This window comes from Camelus dromedarius, chromosome 14, assembly GCF_036321535.1.
Source record: "Camelus dromedarius isolate mCamDro1 chromosome 14, mCamDro1.pat, whole genome shotgun sequence".
In the NCBI taxonomy this organism is placed as follows: domain Eukaryota; kingdom Metazoa; phylum Chordata; class Mammalia; order Artiodactyla; family Camelidae; genus Camelus; species Camelus dromedarius.
The window spans coordinates 68,912,816-68,930,558 of record NC_087449.1 but is presented as its reverse complement, the minus strand read 5'-3'; the positions used below and the strand labels follow the sequence as shown (position 1 = coordinate 68,930,558).

The 17,743-nt window shown below is 59.8% G+C and overlaps 1 protein-coding gene across 3 annotated transcripts in view; it reads right to left on the bottom strand.

The window, feature by feature from the left end:
• The window catches only part of CEP104 (centrosomal protein 104), a 34,851-nt gene that overhangs the window by 8,098 nt on the left and 9,010 nt on the right, over positions 1-17,743 (bottom strand). For 2 of the 3 annotated variants that reach the window (XM_064494146.1, XM_064494147.1), the window contains exons 5-18: positions 16,300-16,362; positions 15,919-15,995; positions 13,125-13,293; positions 12,540-12,695; positions 11,527-11,754; positions 10,031-10,321; positions 9,366-9,533; positions 8,597-8,770; positions 6,828-7,004; positions 3,489-3,695; positions 3,027-3,149; positions 1,220-1,256; positions 930-996; positions 486-594 (exon numbers count right to left, since the gene is read on the bottom strand). In XM_064494146.1, the coding sequence (XP_064350216.1) occupies positions 486-594; positions 930-996; positions 1,220-1,256; positions 3,027-3,149; positions 3,489-3,695; positions 6,828-7,004; positions 8,597-8,770; positions 9,366-9,533; positions 10,031-10,321; positions 11,527-11,754; positions 12,540-12,695; positions 13,125-13,293; positions 15,919-15,995; positions 16,300-16,362 (2,046 nt within the window). The remainder of the gene's footprint in view (positions 1-485; positions 595-929; positions 997-1,219; positions 1,257-3,026; positions 3,150-3,488; positions 3,696-6,827; positions 7,005-8,596; positions 8,771-9,365; positions 9,534-10,030; positions 10,322-11,526; positions 11,755-12,539; positions 12,696-13,124; positions 13,294-15,918; positions 15,996-16,299; positions 16,363-17,743) is intronic. The other variant, XM_064494148.1, reaches the window with a different exon arrangement.

Below are 17,743 nucleotides of genomic sequence, written 5' to 3'. Positions count from 1 at the left end.
AAGGTCTGCAGCGACACTGCTCATAGTGGCCTCGATGTGGACACAACCCGAGTCCCACAAACAGGAAGGAGGATGGAAACCCTGGATTCAGACGGCGGATGAGACAAAGCAAAGCACCGCACGCGTCGGGTGACAGGAAGCGTGCTGACAGAAAGCTCAAGAAGCGAGACACAGAAACCAGACAGAGAGGGCTCTGGAGGGGGCCCTGGGGTCCTGGCCTGGTGGCTGTCAACTGCTGTGTTTGTCCAGTGATGGTTCAGGAGCTCAGCACCTGTGACCTGTACACACTTACACGTGTGTCTCACACCTTAAGAAAAAGTCAGAAAAATCAACCCCGAACCAAATGGGGCGACAGACGTTCAGCTGCTCTCCCCACAGCTTTTCCTCTGCAAATACTAAGGCCTGGGACGCTGCTGATCCGGCCTTTGGGGACCCGTGCGTCCGGCCTCACGCCTGGGTCGGGCCGGCCGTGCCCAGCGCCTGACCTGTCTGCAGTGGTCACATCGCGTCAGCATGAGGCAGTGCTTCCAGTAATGGAGATCCAGGCCTTCTTCTGTGAAGGATTCACTCCTCTCCCCGCAGAAAATACACAAACTGAAACAGGACGGGAAGGCCAGAGCTGAGGCGCAGCCGGCCTCGCCGTCACCAGGAGCTTGGTGCCCTGTCCCCGCAGCTGGAGGGGCCCCGCGTGGGTGTCTGGTGGCCCCGGGGGCGGCTCTCGGGAGGCGAGACGCCTCCTCTGAGTGGAGCTCACTCGCTCGCTGATTCCAGCCGCCGGGTCAGAGGGCAGCTGCCCCAGCTTCAGGGCTGACGGCGGGGGGAGCCCAGCGGGCACAGGGGCATCACGCACGCGGGGGCGCGCTGACCCGACAGCATCCTCCCGCTTAGCCCTCTGACTGTTCCGTGACGGAGCAGAGACCTGTACTCACTTATCGAGGCAGCGACTGTCTGGGATTTCTGGAGCGCTAGGTGGGGCCGCTTTCCCTCCTGGAGTGTCTGGAGAAATGAAGAAGGCAATTTAAATAACTTTTTGTAGAAAACGATTTTCCAAGCTTCACTAAGCAGGCTGATGTGAGGTATAAAGGGACGCCGGGCAGCGCAGGCAGCGCGTTTGACACGCAGCCCTGCAGCGGCCGAGCGCGGCCGGCCTCCCGCACCCATCTGCTGAACGAATGAAAGTGGTTTCCACCCGAAGGCCCCTGGCGTGCACGCCACGTACCCGGATCCTGCGCCTTGGCAGCTTCGCTTTCTTTCTCCTAAGACACAAGAACAGAGAGGTCAGGGACAGTGCGCCGCGGTGAGCGGGTCTCTCCACGATCCATGTCCTTAGGTTTTGCTGGAGAATTTATACCAGGAAACGACACAGCCCTTTGAAAGAGTTGTCCACGTCAAACGTCTGCCGCCCCCTCCGTCCTGCTCTCCCCTGGCCCCCCCCTCGGGGCTCTGGTCTCCCGACTCCACGGAAATGCTCTGCAAGGCCACGTACGCCTCCTCCAGGTCACCCGCCCATGGGACATCTCCATGGGCTCCCAGCAGCCATGACCCCTCCTCGCCTCTCCTCTGGTCCCTTAGCTGGGCTCCAGGGTGCAGCCCCCTCCCCTGGTGCACCCTGTACTCAGTCCCCCACCCCCACCCCCCGCCTGTCTGTACAGACCCTGCCGGAGCTCTCACCCAGTTCCTCGGTTGACACCCATCTCTGCGCCGATGACACAGACGTCTCAGCTGTCACCCCAGCCCTCAGTGCCACCCAGCACGTACTTGGGTGTGGAATGTCACCTAAACTCCACTTAACCAGACTACCCTCCCGCGTCCCTCCGCGCCCCCTCACAGCCTGCTCTGGGGGTCACGGCCCCTTCAGTGGCCCAGCTACTCAGGCTGAAACTTGGGGAGATTGGGACGTCTCCCTCCCTCTCCTGGGCTAGCCTGTCCGGACCCTCCCAACCCCACAGGGTCCACTTCGGAACACACGCCGCGTCCAGGCACTTCACCCAGCCTCCGCTTCCCAAGCCCTCCTCCGCCCCAAACCCCAGGGCCAGGAAACCGTTACTGCCTCTGGAAGGTGATTAGTTCAAGACCCTCGACGGCTTTCTAAGTCATCCTGGCGAGTGGTCTCCACTGTCCCCGGCGCTCGCCAAGGACAGAAGGGTCTGGGGCTGAGCCTGACGGTCCGGCTGAACCACCTGCTGGGTGCTCTACTCAGTTCCCCCACTTGTACGTAAGGGGAAGGAGAATCACCCACCTGAGGCGAGAACCCGCTGGGACACGGGTCCAGTGGGCGTTGGACACTGTCCCCACGCAGCCCATGGGCCCCTTGCCTCCCATCTTCCGTTCCCACTCCTTTAAAGTCACTGACCCGCAGTGTTCAGTGGAAACGTCACTGTCACTTCAGCATGTACTCAGCACATTTCTCTTTTCTCCGCTCTTATCCATTCACTCCTTTCTAACAAGTGGTGGTCAGAGCCCTTCCCACGAGCCTGCCCCGGACACCGCTCAGTGTGGCGGCCCGACTCGCTCGTGCACGACCGAGCTTCTGCCCCCTCCTTACTGTCAACTTAAGGAGCTGAGTCACAGAAGTCAGTGTGATGAGGCCAGTCTACCCTAGAAGCAGGGAAGCTGAGCAGGGACACATGTGCACTCGAGCACACACCATCGGACCCCCCACGGACTAGGACTAAGGGGTTCCGGAGGGGGAACGTTTGTCCAAAGCCTGCTTTTCACTGCAGGGAAGTCAGGCCCTCGTGTTCAAGCTTCCTTTCTCCTTGGCCTCTGAAGGGGGCGGGGAGCTTCCGGGAGGAAACCTGCCCATGCCCTGCACCCAGCGCCCCGGGCTCCTGCCCTCCAGTCCCCAAGTCCCTCTCTCAGCAGTGACGGCCACTCCCCTCACCCCCCAGACCCCAGGGGATGAGGGGCATGCAGATGAGTTACTACAGGATTCCCTGTATTCACCCCCAAACTAATTCAACAAGCAAGAGAGAGTGAAGACAGCCCTCGTGCGCCCACGGAGAGCACACCGACACGCGGGGCACCTGCAGAGCCCGGGCCCGGGCCCGGGCCTGCAGCTCCCTCGGCGCCGCCGCCTGGCCCTGCAGGGCTGTCATCTCCTCCTCCTTCCGTTTTTCTGCTTCTTCTGTGGCCACTCTCTTCTGCGCCTGGTACAGAATTATTTTTCTGTTAGAGCTGATTTATTTCCAGGGTGGTCTTAGGAGTCGAGAGACAAGTCGCAGCACGTCAGTCATGTTTCTCACACGCTGTTATTGTCACTGAGGCGAACGTCAGAAAGGCCTCTCTCACAGACGCTCGCTGTTGCCGCACCCGCAGGTGCCCCCGCGGCCACAGCGGGCCTGCTCGCAGGCAGAAGTGGGCGCCGGCGTGAGCGCTGCGGGGGGTGTGTTCCCGGACACGCGGCGCCTCCCGTCGGGTCAGTTCCCTCATGCACAAGTCACTTCTTACGTGTGGGATCAGAGCAAACTCTGTGAAGGTGAACTTACCCTAATTTCCGCATCTGTGGGTCGGCCATCGATTTTCGCAAATCCCTCAAAAATGGTTTTATAGAGAACGTTCTTGCGGGTGGCGCTGTCAGCCGGGGGCAGGTGCTCCAGAACCGCGGCCCGGTGCTGCGCGTACAGGCCCAGGATCAGACGCACCGCCGCCTCACGGACCTCGGGGACTCTGTGCTCCAGGGCACGTGCTGAAAACTGAGCGTAAGGGTGGGGGGGCCCTTGTTGTCAATGACCCTTATGATGGCCGCGTTTATTTTTCCAGCATGAAAGAAACAAGGGTACATGATCAACATTTGAAAAATAAAGCGACGCCCACAGAGTTGCAGCCATAAAGATACAGTTCTTCCCACCTTCTTTCTTTACATGCGCAGGTGAGTTCGTGTTGTAGGCACAGCTCAGAGTCTTGCTTTTTTTCTGCTTCAAGCATTAACTACCACTTTCAAAGCTATGTCCTCCCACAAACTTCATATTAAATGCTACCCAACGTTTCAGCCACAGAGGAGCGGGAATCAACAGACGTCACTCTCCACCACCCACAGCACCCGGCGTCACCAGTTTGCTGCGTTTGCTTCAGACCTGTCTAAAAGTCAGAGCACAGACGCCTGTGCGGGGCCCTGCGGTCCCCCCGGCCCGTTGTCTTCTCCTCCTCGGGGGCCGCGATCTCCGAGGCCGGGGGCCTGCACCCGCCAGATGTCCTCACTGGCTGCCACGCGTGCACATGGGTGTGTGCAGGGTGCGTGCACGCACGCAGATGTTCTGTTCTACGCGACAGATGGCCCACTGTGCTGTGGTCCTGACACGGCCTCTTACTCAGCCTTCTTTTTTTGAGATCTGCACACGGACAAGATTCATTTCATTCATTCTTCCTGCTTCAAGTACTTTGGTGTCACGTGGACCTATCAACGCACCGCCAGTTCCTCTCGCGGTAAATCCACGACCTGGGGGGTCCTCCCTGGGTCAGCCTCACGCACTGGCTTCCTCACTGCCCACGTCATCACCTGCCACATGCACTCAGCTCCTACCCCGGTCCCTGTCACCCTAACCACTGCCCACCTCCAGGGGCTCCAATCTAAGGATCCACGCCCTCTCCTCCGATGATCACACCTCCCTTTCCAGCTCGCTAGTCTGCAGCCCCTCCTCCCCACACGCCTATCACTGAGTCCCTCCGGCACGGCACGCATGCCCATCCTCAAGTCTGGGCCCTCCCTCCTTCCCTGTGATCACCAGCAAAGCAGAGCATGACTGCAGAGCCGGGGGTCGTGCTGGCAGGTTTCACGCTGGACTCGCAGCCGCAGCCGCCCTAGGGGTCCTGGCGTCGTGTGGTGAACTGACCTGTAATGTTTCCTGGGCCTTTTCCCTTCTCAGACGCCCAGGGCAGTGTCCCCCACTTTCTTCTCGCCTCTCAAGCCCCCACCATCCACTTGTGGCTTAGAGCTGACCTCCTCTCATTAAGGGGAGGGCTGGTCCCTGCTCTGCTCTGAGCTGGCCCCCTCGAGTGTGCTCGGAGCCCAATCTGTCAGCTACAGCGGGTGCTTTGTTCCTGCTGTCAAACCCTCACCCCCCTCCCACTTTGATTCATCTCCTTTTCCCTCTGTCTGGTTGCATGGCGCTGCACTCAAGTGCACCAGCACAGGGCCATGTGCCCCACAGTCCAGCCCCTCGTCTTCCTCCCAGCCCCTGCGGTGAGGAGGGCTGCCACGGTCAACAGAGATGTGGCGGGAATGGCTTGGCCCACGGAAACCCCCACTCACTTTCCTCTCCTCAGGGACCTGGGCGGTCACGTAGGGAGCTGCGACATCACACGTGGGGGAGGCTGAGTCCCTGAAGGCCCGCGCAGAGCAGAGCAGCCGACGGCTCTGGCCGCGACAAGGCTGAGCTGCCACCGAAGGGCTCGTGTCTGTCACTGCGGCTCAGATGACTGGAGCCGAGGCTCCTGTCGGGACCCTGACGTGGGCTGTGAACATGGGCGGGCTCTGGTCTCTGGTGGGGAACCGGAAAACCGAACGTGGAGGTCGGGGAGACGGCAATCCATGTCACACAGGGCAAACAGCTGACACCGGGTCACACAGAGAAGGTGGGCCGGGGCTACTGCTCTAGTGGTGAGACAGGTGAACGGGCATAATCAGGGGACTGGTATATCTGGGGAGGACTGGCCGCCTTTGGCGGTTTCACAGCAGAACAAGTCCAGCTCCAGAGAGAACTGGAAGTCTGCGGCCAGAGTGATCGAGGCGGGAGGCACCAGGGATCCAAGCAGGGAGCGTGCAGCTCGACCTCATGTTAACAGGCGCTCTCCGAGAGCTGGCTGGGAACGGACTGCGGGCCCAGAGGGATGTGGAAGCCACCGGGGAGTCTGTGACAACCAGCAGGAAGAGAGACAGTGGTGGCTGGTCAGGTTCTGGAAACATATTAAGGAAGAGCCACGGCACTTGTTGATGGAGGTCTGAGACAAAGGAAGGGGATGGAGTGGACCCCAACGTCTGTGTCCTGTGCAAACCTCCTGCGGCCAGATGGAGGGGCCGGAGTCCGCTGAGCGGGCAGCAGGAGAGGAGTCCCAGCCGCTCAGGGAGGGGATAGGCCAAGGCCGCAGGTCGGGAGCCCTCGTAAAGCGGCGGTGTGGCGTGGACGGAGACGCGTGTACAGAAAAGAGCAGCCAGGGCCCAGATGCTCGCACTGGAGCTGGGAAGTGGAGCGGAGCCACCGAGGGGCTGAGACGGCGAGGCTGGCGCTGCAGGAGACAGGCCTGGGGCCCCGGAAGCCGAGTGGAGAAGGTGCTTCTGGAGGCTTATTTATCCCAGTGTCTATGAGTGAAACAGGCCAGTACTAACAGGCCCTGTGTGCTCCTGCCACCTGAGTCACGCCAGGTCCAAGTCCGGGCTCTGAGTCCGTGGACGCGTGGAACAGCTGCACAGCTGCCTCCTCCCCGGCCACTGGCGGGAACGGGCGCGGGGCTGACGCAGGGCCGGCGGGAACTGACACGGCGGGACCCTCTCATCCGCGTGGCCCGGGGCCGCACGCTCAGAGCTATGCTGGCAACGTCTGGAGTTGGGACTAGGGGACCTCTGATTTGACAGGAAATCTCTCCCCTACACCTTCTGAGGCCCGTTAGTCATCAAAGCACAAAATCTGTGTCTCCTCCTGCAGACCCGACATGCGCTGTGACGCGCTGTCTGAGCTGCACAACCTGCTCCCGTTGGGACAGGGCTCGGCACGCACTCCGCCCCAATGTGTGCAGCGCCAGCAGTGGGGGGACCCCAGCGCCCTCAGAGGAACCGGCGTGTCCCTGAGGTCACCCGCCTGCCTGGCCAGGCCCCGGCTCGGGGTGCTCACCTTCATCACGCTGTCCACGGTGAAGCCCGCGCCCTCTGTGCCCAGGTCCCTCAGCAGCCGGGCCAGCAGGGCCATCTGACTGATCGCCAGGTGCGCTGAAGAGCCGGCTTTTAACGGCTGGACCAAGTAAGCTGGGATAATCTGGAGAGACCTGACCTCCTTACACAGGGCCATTTCCTACAAAACCAACAGAATTTGTTCACTTTCACTGGAAGAAGCTGAGGCAACTCAGTGCAATTCAGTATGCGCTCAAAGTAAACAAGGAAGGAAACGACAGGGACTAAGAAGGGACAGTGACAAATGGCAATAAAGCCATTGATTTCTAAGCTCCTGTTTCTATTTAAGACATAATAACAACTAGAAACAAAAACCTGCATGACCTGGAGATGAATGAAAGCTTCATAGAAAACGTGATTGAAAACTTAAGGTCTCTCTTCTCAGGATTTTCCCAACCTCAAGAAGAAGAGTTTCTGATTTCTAAAGCCCTGAGAGAAGTCAGCTCTGCCGTGAGAACCGCCATCCTGGCGGTCAGGGAACGCGGGCCCGAGTCCGAGGGGGCCGCCGCTCGGGCTGCCAGGAGCGCTGGGGGTGGGTGAGGGGCGCAGGTACCAGCCCAATCTTCACGTCTCCAAACATGAAACATGTCTCTTTCTATGATTAAGTCCTTTATCATTTAACTACCCAGACACAGGAAAAGAAAAAACTGCTAAAATGTTAAAGAAGAAGACTGGAAACATGATGAAACGTGGATAAAATAAGCTGTGGCACAGGAAGCAGTCCGCTTCAACGGGGCTGCAGGCCACACCGGCCATGGTGCCCTCCTGCCTGGCGGCACAGTGAGCTCTCTCTCGGAGCCCGAGAGCAGCTCTGAACCACAGTGAGAGGGGAGGGGGGAGAGCGTCCCTCAGAGCAGTGCGAGCGGTAAACTCCCCGTGGGGCGGGCAGGCAGGCAGGCGCCGCCGCGGACACGGGGCCTCGGAGTCGGCCGAGGGGAGGCCGGTGCAGGACAAGGATGGACGCTCACGCAGGCGACCCTCAGCCCCACCGACGTCTCAGAGATTCATGTGGCTCAAAAGTGATGAGACAAAGCCATGTCGTGTCCCACGAGCACCCCAAGCGGTGCTACGTGCTCGTCCTCCCTGAAGACTTACACCCATGAAGCGAGGCCAGACCGGTGGTGCTTCGTGCTGGAGGGACGAGCCCTTTGAGACCGCGGGTGCTTTGGATTTCTTCCCAAGAAAGCCGTGCCGCTCGCAGCACTGTGCGCCACATGCGAAGGGGTTCACAGGCTTTCTGAAGCCCAGACATGAACCTTAACTTAACTTAAGACCTCCTAGACCAGGCGAATTCACTAAAGTGCCCCAAACTTAGCCATTTAACTCCATCTCGACATCTCCCCGTGCCCTGGCTAGAGGAGGCGTGTTTGCTGGAAAAATAAGAACATTTAGATCAAGACAGTTACACGTTTACTGCTACCTCTTTACCCCATTTCTCTGTTCTGATTTAGTTTCCATATATTTTTACTTATTTAAAATATGAATAGCCTACACTGAATAAGAGAAACACTAGAAAAAGCAAGCTGCACATTTTAATCATATTTAAGGCGAAATTTACCTTCCTTAGGACTAAGGAAAGTGTGACAGGGAGTCACTAAGGATCATCTGTGATGCTCCTGAGCAGACAGAACCTTGCAAGGTGGGAAGGAAGCCGAGCCCCTGGGGGTGTGTGTTGATCACTCACGGTTTCCGATTTTACGGTGAAGCTCATACCTGAATAAAATTGGACGCCGTGCTCCGCAGGCGGGCGGAAGTGTCTCCGGTTCTCGCGAGCAGGAGGGGAACGGTTCTCTCCACGCAGTGAGCGGTTTCGAGCTTACTCAGCTTGTGTTTGGGGATATACTGCGTGATGATCATCTTCAACAACTTCAGAGACGCCTGGAAGACCTAAGGGAAAATCGATTAAAAACAGGTGAGCTGGGACCGCTGACTCCCACCCGAAGTCTGCAGGGGATTCGCCAGTAGTGATAAGCAGGGGCGTCATACTGAACACAACATGCGGTCTGGAAATGGCAAACTCAGCTGCCGTCCGAGCCCGCTTCCTGCAGGGGAGACGCACGCTCCCCTCTCCTGTGTCGTGAGGTCCCCGGGGGCCCTGTGTCTGACGTTCCTGTGCGCGTGGCTGAGCCCCGTGTGAATGCAGGCCACCCCGTAATGTGGGGCGCTGACTCGGGCTCTTTCGGGGTCAGGAACACTTAGCAGTGCCTCCCTAGCTCCCCAGACTTTACGAAACTCAAACACAAACGGGACGTTTATCAGCCCCGGGGAACCAGGCCTGTGCACCCGTGGGTTCTGAAGAGCGGAGTCATGACCAGTGGGACAGACCCCAGACCCATCACTGACTGCACTTCCTGCGGGAGACCCTCGTGCCCAGTGACTCCGCCGTGCCAGGGACAATGGCGCTGGGGGCCAGGCTCCCTCTGGGGCTGCCCTGCCCTCCTGGGCAGGCACTGGGGTCCCTGAGGGCGGACGGGGCACTCACTGGGGTCACTATGTCTCGGATGGCCCTTCTGATGAGGAAGACGGACGCCCGCAGCGTGTTCTTTAAGTCCTCCCTCGGGGTTCCGACCGGCGTCTCCGACAGCTGTTCATACAAGGCCAGCAGCGCGCCTTCCCGGTGTGACCACGACCTGGAGTAGGCGCCGGCCACCTGCGGGGGTGGGGGCCGCTGCCTCAGGCGGGCGCCCGGGCCACGTCCCCCTACCTGGCACCTGCAACCCCGGCCTTGCTTTGTTTCAACCGAAGACGTAGCTTTTCTCTGCCGACTAAGTAGGTGTATTTAGAGAAATACCCTTCCTAATGTGGAGAACTTAAGACCATGTCAGAACACGGAATGTGTGAGAGGCTCCAGCACGAGCGACCTTTGGGGGCAGGTGATGCCCTCATGTCCAGTCCTGCTCTGCGACCGTGTCCCGGGGCTGGCGGTGCCCACACGCGAGCTGGCGTCCAGCAGCACAGACACCCGCCTGAAGCGAATGCGCATCAGGAACCCTTCAGTCTGGCTTACGCACGTGCTGCCTTGCGTGACCCCCGAACAGCAAGGATGCAGGGCAGGGGGACCCCAGGGACAGAGGGCCCGCCCGCCCGCCCACCTCCCCCTGGCTGGCCTGTGGTTGGTGGCGCCTGTGCACGTGGCTTCCCCTTTACCAGGGCCTCGCCCAGCACGTCCACGGCAGAGCTGGCCTCTCTCAACACCTTCTCCGTCAAGGGCTCCGGCTCGCCTGCGGCGCCCGCTCTGGGGGCCTCACTGCCGTCCCTGTCACTCCGTTCCAGCTCCACAGCCGCCACCCCGGGCTGCTGGCGGATAGCAGGCAGAGGCCGCTCGTCGTAGGGCAGAGACTCTGGCTGCAGGAGGACAGGGTGGCTGCAGGGCTCAGCGCCGTCCTCCCCACCTGCCGATCCGGGTCTGCACCCGCGGGCTTGCCGCTCTGGACTCACCTGGTCAGAACCAGGGTGTTTTACTAAGCATCAGCCTCATCTGATCAGGACAACTTACACAATAGAGTGAGTTTGAAAAAAATTACATTAGGGTCACTGTTCCTTTCTAAGCTCAGTATAGACCCAATAGAAGGGCAGCGTTGGGGGTGTAGCTCAGGGGTAGAGGGTGTGCTTAGCATGCACGAGGTCCTGGGTTCAATCCCCAGTCCTGTCTCTAAATAAACAAATAGATGAGGAAAACTAATTACCCCCTCTGTCCCCCCAAAATAAAATAAAATAATTTAAAAAAGAAAGAAAAAAAAGGCAAGGTCGATTCTGCCTCGTTACTGTTTATGGGCCCAGGGAGGGCCACTGCGAGCCGGCTCCCTGGCCTCTGGCTACAGCTCACGCTTGCCCTCATCCGCCCGCATCCTTCCTTCCTCCCCAGTGCCCACCGGCCACACGGCCAAGCACACAGATGCTCCAGGGAGGCCCTAACAAGCCGTCGGCACCTCTGCCTCCTCTGGTCCTCGCCCTCCTGGGGCGGGCGCGGGACTGAGGCTGCACTCATCAGGGAAGACTTGGGGATTCTGCCCACAGTGGGATGCATGCTCCTCTTGGATGGCACAGTGTGCAACCCTGAAGCTGGGGGCCACGTGATGGGTTCCCCTAGGGTGCCCGGAACCACAGGAAACAGTTGCCGGACAGGAAGAAGCCAGGCTTTGCTGACACTGCCGAGCTACTTAATCAAACCGACCTGAAACCCGACAATCTCTTAAATTCCTGGTTATAAAGGCCAACAGCCCCCCGGTTTGAGCCCGGCCTTCTGCTACCTACAACACAGGGAGTTCTAGCAGATGCAGTGACCACACGGCGTGTGCCGAGGCTCTGCTGAGGTCACCTCAGGTCGGGTACCTGACAGACACTGTCCCCTCAGTCCGGGGAACGACCCCGAGTGGGTGGCTACAAGTTCACAGACAGATAGCAGGGGCCCGGGTGGGGTGTGCCTCAACCCCGCCGGGCGAGGGGGCAGGACCGGGCGGGGGCTGATTGCCTATGTCCCCACGTTCCAGCCACGGCGCTCTGCCCCTCCCCTGGAACACAGGCAGGAAAGGGTGTCCCAGTCGTGCCCCCCTACACGCCGCCCGCACCAGGAAGCCCCGCACACACAGTCCTCACGCCACACCTGCTGATCAACTGTACTGGTGCGACACTGAGTTACCAACCTGGGTCTTGGGAGGAGGGTCTGCGGTGGGCGGTGGCTGGTCCACTGCAGGGCACTGAGGAGAAGCGTCCGGGGCAGGGGCCGAAGGCTTCTCCTGCAGGAAGGGGTCTGCAAGGTGGCTTCCTGCCCCTCGTTCTCCTGGTGGTGGCAGTGAGGGTACCAGCTGCTGGTGGTGGGGGCTGACAGAGTGGAGGAGGGGCTGTAGGGGCAGGTCAAGAGGCCTTCGCATCTGGGGGAAAACGGGACACTTAATCCCCATGTCACTGCCATGCCAGGCCCAGCCCTCTTGCTCCTGGGGTGGGGGTGCAGCGGTTTCACAAGGCAGAGGGCTGCAACCACACTGACAACGTCCTCCAGCCCTTGGACCGTCTCTGGGTGGTTCCCATGTGGACCCGCCAGCGACACGCATGCCAAATGCCCGTGTGACCCTGAGCACATGTGCACGGGCGCTGCGGCGTGGGGCAGATGGGCTGGGGCAGCCGCGGCCAGGGCTGGCAGCACCCGGGCTGGACCAAGCAGTGTGCTGGTGGCCCCGGGTCGCCCTGAGGAGCGCAAGGACTGGGCGGGTGTTACCTGCTGCTTTGGGCAGATGACGTGGTCACGACCCCCTCCTCACCCCGTGGACAGGGCGGGGAAGCCTGGCACAGAGCGGCCAAGGATGGAGGCCAAGCCAGCAGAGCTGGACCCGAAGGGTGGGCACCGGGCCCGGCAGGGAACCCCCAAGTCTGCACCCCCAGCATCATCCGCCAAGCGCTGGCGCTGGGCCTCAGTGTCCTGGCCTGTGACGTGGGCTCTGGAGATGAGGGCAGAGGCCCCTGCCCCACCCCTCCCTAGTCAGCCTGAGCCGTCAGGGTGATGCTCGGCTGACACCCCAAGGGGTGCGAGGGGCAGGGCCGCCACCAGTTCACCGACAGGGGCCGGGGAGATGGAGGGACCCAGCGGGGAGCCTTCCCACCGCCTCCTCTACCGTCAGGGGCCGCAGCCACCTGTCGCCTGCAGGCCTGCCTCACCCACCAGCTCGGCGTCCATCAGGTCATGCAGCCGCAGCTGCTCATACACGCGGCTGCGGTAGCGCTCCATCTGCTGCTTCTTCTCCTTGGCCAGGTCGTAGTCCTCCTTCTCCACCGCGCAGCGCTTCTCCACCTCGAACCTGCCCAGCCGCTCCCCGACCTGGGCACATGCGTCGGCTTTGCAGTAACGCTGGAGGACAGCGTGGGCGGCCATCCCCACGTCCCGGGGGATGGGGAGGGATGGGACTGTGCCTGCACGGCTAATGGCAGGTTTTTTAAAAAAAAGGTTCTTTGCGGGGGGATTAGGTTTATTATTTTACTTGTAACGGAGGTGCTGGGGGTTGAACCCAGGACCTTGTGTGTGCTAAGCCGTGCTCCGCCCCTGAGCTGCACCCTCCCAGTCAGGTAGCTGTTAAGCACCTGAGGCTTCCTGCCGCGGTGGGACGGCTCTCGGGCCCAGGATGACTCTGGAGGAGCGCACCCCGGGACGGTGCGCTTTCGTCCATCCGGGGCCGGGCGGTGCTCGCCGCCCTGAACCCCCACCGACCCCCGCAGCCTCCGAGGCCCGCTCACTGTTCTGAACAGGTACCTTCTGCAAGTCGGCAATGGCTTGCTTCAGCTGCTTAGCGTAGTCGTAACGCTCCTTCCGCACTGCTTCGCGCTTCCTTTCATCTAGTTTGCGTATAATCTGTGCCACTTCCGGGTCCTGGTACATGTCAAAAGCTAAGTCATCTAGCGGGGAGATATAGTCAGATTTCCTAGAGGAAAGAAAAGAATGTTTCAGGGCCGGCGTCAGCCCACCTGATGCTGCAGAAGAAGAGGGGCCTGTGGGCTCAGGGCTGAAGACACCAGGGTGGTCTGGAAAGTGCCCCCCTGCCTCCAAAACTGGAATGTTTCCTGCTGAGAAAGTGGGGGCTCAGAGGAGCCCGTGACAGGCCTCAGGTCACGAAGCAGCAAGCCCAGCGGGTCTTTCTGAGGCCACAGCTCACGCGCTTGACCATGAATTAGCTGCCCTCGGGGCATCTGACCTTCAGTGCGTCCACTCACTCGTTTTTACTCACTCATTCGACAGGCACTCTGAGTGCAGACCATGCCGGGCTCTGCTGTGGGCGCAGGGACAGGACAGTGCGCGTGGATCATTGGTAGACGTGGGGAAACCAGAGCCAGCCGTGACCAGGCCCCTCCCCTGGCAGAGGCAGACTCGGTGGCCCAGGCAGGCACTTCCTGCCGCTGTAACAGTGACGGACATTAAAGATGGAGAACTGCTACCCCAGGGTTTGAGCCTCAAAGCGTCAGACTGTAAGACGTGGCTGCCCAGCCCTGCAATCAGGAAGATCCCTCCCGGAATAAGTGACCCAAGTCACCTGAATGCCCTGATTAAGTGCCACCCTCCTCCCCTCCAGCCCTCCAGCCCGCCAGCCAGCAGCTCTCCTCCAGGCCTGATGTTCAGAGTGAGACGCCAGTCTAACTACCCAACAGAAAAGCTGGGCGGACGCCTTTCACAGCCTCCCAATCTGCTGGGTCAGCGGCAGAAAGGAGACTGCTGGTGGCTCTGAGCTGGACGCCCTGCACACAGGTGAACTTATTAGACAGAGCATCTGTCGTAGAAGTTTGGTGGGTTAATAGTAAATTCAAACAGGACAGGGGACCAGGCCGTCTTTCAAAAGCACCAAGTCCCCCTCCCGACTCCCTGGCCTCAGGCAGTTTGCAGGAGGAGCCGCGGGCAGGGAGGCCGGGGCAGCTTCAAACCCCCTCATCTCAGTGGCGAGTGAAGAGCCCAGGGCCCACGTGTCGACGAGATCCGCGGGGCTACTGTGCCCAAGTGCACACTGACCCCTCAAGTCTAACTCTCGTCGCCTTGAAAATCTAGAGGTGAAACCAAGCCGTCGCTGCAGCACGGAGGTCCACGAGGGACACAGCGGGGTCGGAATTCCGGGCATCTCAGGGCCCCGAGGAGCCCCAGGTGCCTGAGATGGGTTGTGCCTCTGGCACTGCACACAACCTTTCAGGACCTCACTTCACCTTCCAGAAGAACGGGGGGACGCGGCAGGACTGCAGTCCACTGGCCCACTTGGCCAACATGATACAAAACTGACTTAAAGAGAAATGAGACCCCCAGAGAGCTCGCATCGGGGGCCCCAAGCCCGGCCAGCCAGCGCCCCCCCAGCTCCTCAGCCTCGTGCGTCACCGAGGGTGGAGCCCCGGAGCGGCCCCACGATGACACCTGCGGGGAGTGGCTCGAGCACCTGATCCTTAGCGCTGCACTCCCTCGCCCCAGCTTCCCTCGTCCCCACCTTGAAAGGCAAGGACCCCATCAGGCCGAGGACCCGGGTCGAGACTGAGGAGGAGCTCGTGCAGGTGTGGCAGGTCACTCTTGTCACGACCTCTCACACACCACTGCCCAGCATGCCACCCTCACCGCCACCATGGTGGCCCCTGCCTCAGGCTCAAGGGCCCCCTGGAGCCCAGGCTGCAGGGGATGGGGCCCTGCAGGGAGCAGGCTCACTGGCCGCTGGGTGCATGCCTGGCAGAGCCAGCGGCGCCCGGGCCATCACCAACTCCGCGTATGATGCAGAGAAGCCGGCTTAGCGGCCGCGCCAGCACCCGACCCCATGTGAGAGATGGCGCACAAGTCACGGCAGACACCACACGGCTGCGGGAGCCCAGAGGCGTCTTGTCTTTTCTCTGCTGGGTAGCTGCTGTCAGGGACGCACTGGGTATCGTTTTGAATTCCCTTCTTTAGGCCGGGCACCTGGGGAGTGGCCCCTTGCTCCAGTGGACAGTGGGCAAGTGGCAAGAGTGCTGGAGGCCTCTGCCCCAGGGGCGCCGGGATCAGGGGGTGGACAGGGCCCTGCCACCAGGCCCCTCAGCCTCGCTCTCCACACCTGACCCGCTAAAGAGAAGCAACAAGACGGAGAGGTCTGGAGGGCGGTCACTGAGGGCGTGTGCGGAGGGGACCTGTAGAGACCCACGTGGCGTGCGTCCGCATCCCCCGAGGAAAGTTCCACAGCAGACAAGATGGCGCCTCCGGTAACTGGCCACTTGGCCAAGTGATACCTTCCAGTCTCACCCATGAACCTGCCTGTGCCTCTGAGGTGCCAGCTGGTGGCGACAGGCCCTTCATCTGAGCACATCTTAGAACCTCTCTAGTAACACCTGAACACACGAGAAATGCAGTCATCTCCGAAGGTCGGGCGTGGAGGGTGCGCTAAATAAAACAGGGGACTTCACCTGCGGTGGGTTCAGGACCACCCTGTCAGTGGCTCCTCCAGCTCCGGACTCAATTCCGAGGCCCCCAAGTCCAGGGTCCTTTGGAGATGACTCACACTTCCATGATCCCAGGCAAAGCCACGCAAGTTTCCCGCCCTGCAGGGGATGCTTACACGGTGCAAGTTCCTTCGAGAGCTGGGTCCTCCGTGCTGTGTCCCAGGTAGTGGTCAATCAGCTTCTCCCTGGAGGCCTTGGGGAGAGGAAGCCCTGCTTACTGTCTCAGAGGAAAAGGAGCGACACAAACCCTGACCTGGAGACGACGCGGTACGAAACATCAGCGAGCTTCGATGACCCTGGTCCTCTGGAAGGACACTAAAATTCTCAAGGACAGTTTGATGTACAGCAGCTGCAAGAATGCCCTGCTAGGTATTCACCAGATGCTCTGATAAAGATTTTTAGGATGATACTTTTTGTGACAAAAATAAATGCTCCCCTCCCCTCCTTCCGTGTTAGAGACAAATGATCCTCTTTAGGAACGAACATCCCAAACTTACAACATCGCTTTCGTCGCTGACATCTGCAGGGTCTCCAATGATGTTTATTGCGACCAAAGCAACCTGAGAGAGAGTCGATCGATAGAAATTACGTGTGAAACGTCTGGTGTGACTTAAACTCTTTGTAACAAACTCTCACTGACCAGCCCTCAAATGGGAGGTGCACGTCACAGGGCGTGAGCTGGAAAACCTCACGCTCGTGCAGGACCACTGTTCACCACTCCTGTCAATCACCTCAGTCCATGCTCTAATGCTGAACCTGGGGTCTGAAGGATGTTAAAACAATAGCTAAAAACCCTCCGACACTTAAACCCAGACTTGCCTTGAACTCTCCACTCAAGGTTAAGGATGGGGTCATCTCTCTACGATGGTGGTAAATTCGACAACGAAATGAAAACCCACGTTAACACAGCTGGGTTCGTCTCAGTCAGCGGTTCTCCCCGGAGGGGGAGGAGTCGCCTTCCCGGACCCCCTTCCTCGAGAATCACATCACTGCAGCTGAGCTAACAAGCGGGGATTATGGCGAGCACTCGCACGTGCGGGAGGGAGGAAGAGGCTCAGAATCACCCCAGTCAGCTGCCCACAGCGCTCCACCCCAGAGCCCCCCTTCCCCACCCGGCTCCGCACAGAGCTCTGCCTGGTGGGCACGCCTGCCGGCCCCTTGGACGGGCTGGGAGCGTCGTAAATATTTGTGCGAGTTTGCTCAAAAAAGATTGCTTTGGACACTGGTGATTTCCACTCCATTAATTATGCCAAAAAAAAAAAAAAAAAAAAAGGAAAAAGAAAGAAAGGGAGGCTGGGAGCTAGAGAGATCCTGGATTGCACATGACATGAAACGAGGTTCCCAATTTCTACCAGGGGCTGCCGCTCGCACAAGTGTAGTGGGTTTACCCGGAGCGGTGCTGTCCAACAGAAACACAACACACATCGTGCGTGCGATTGTGAGTTCTCTAGTAGACACAGGAAAGGGTGTGAAAGAAGCAGATGAAACTGATCTTAGTAACATGTCGAAGCCTAACAGCCGAGACAGCGTCACCCCCTCGCGCGACTGAGCCCAGCCGGCGCGCGGCCCCCGCGGCTGGACCGGCCCCGCTCCCGGCGCCCTCAGCCAGCGTGGCCGGGGCTCCGAAGCAAAGGGCGCGGCCGCGGGCCACCTGACCCTTCCGCACAGACACCCCCCCCGCTGGGCAGTCTGATGCCAAAGGGGCTCCTCCGAGCCTGTCACGCAGCGAACTGGGTGCTCTTTCTAAAGCATAATGTTGTCGGCTGCTGACGTTTTATGCGTTTTATGACTCTGTAACAGATGCTAATGTAACTGATATTGCCTTGTGGACATTTTCAAATAATAATAATACGGTACTTTGGTACAGAAAATTCAGCTTACCTCGTTGAAAAGTGTTAAAATAGAGTAGCTTATGTTAGTGGTAATGGTTACATATACATA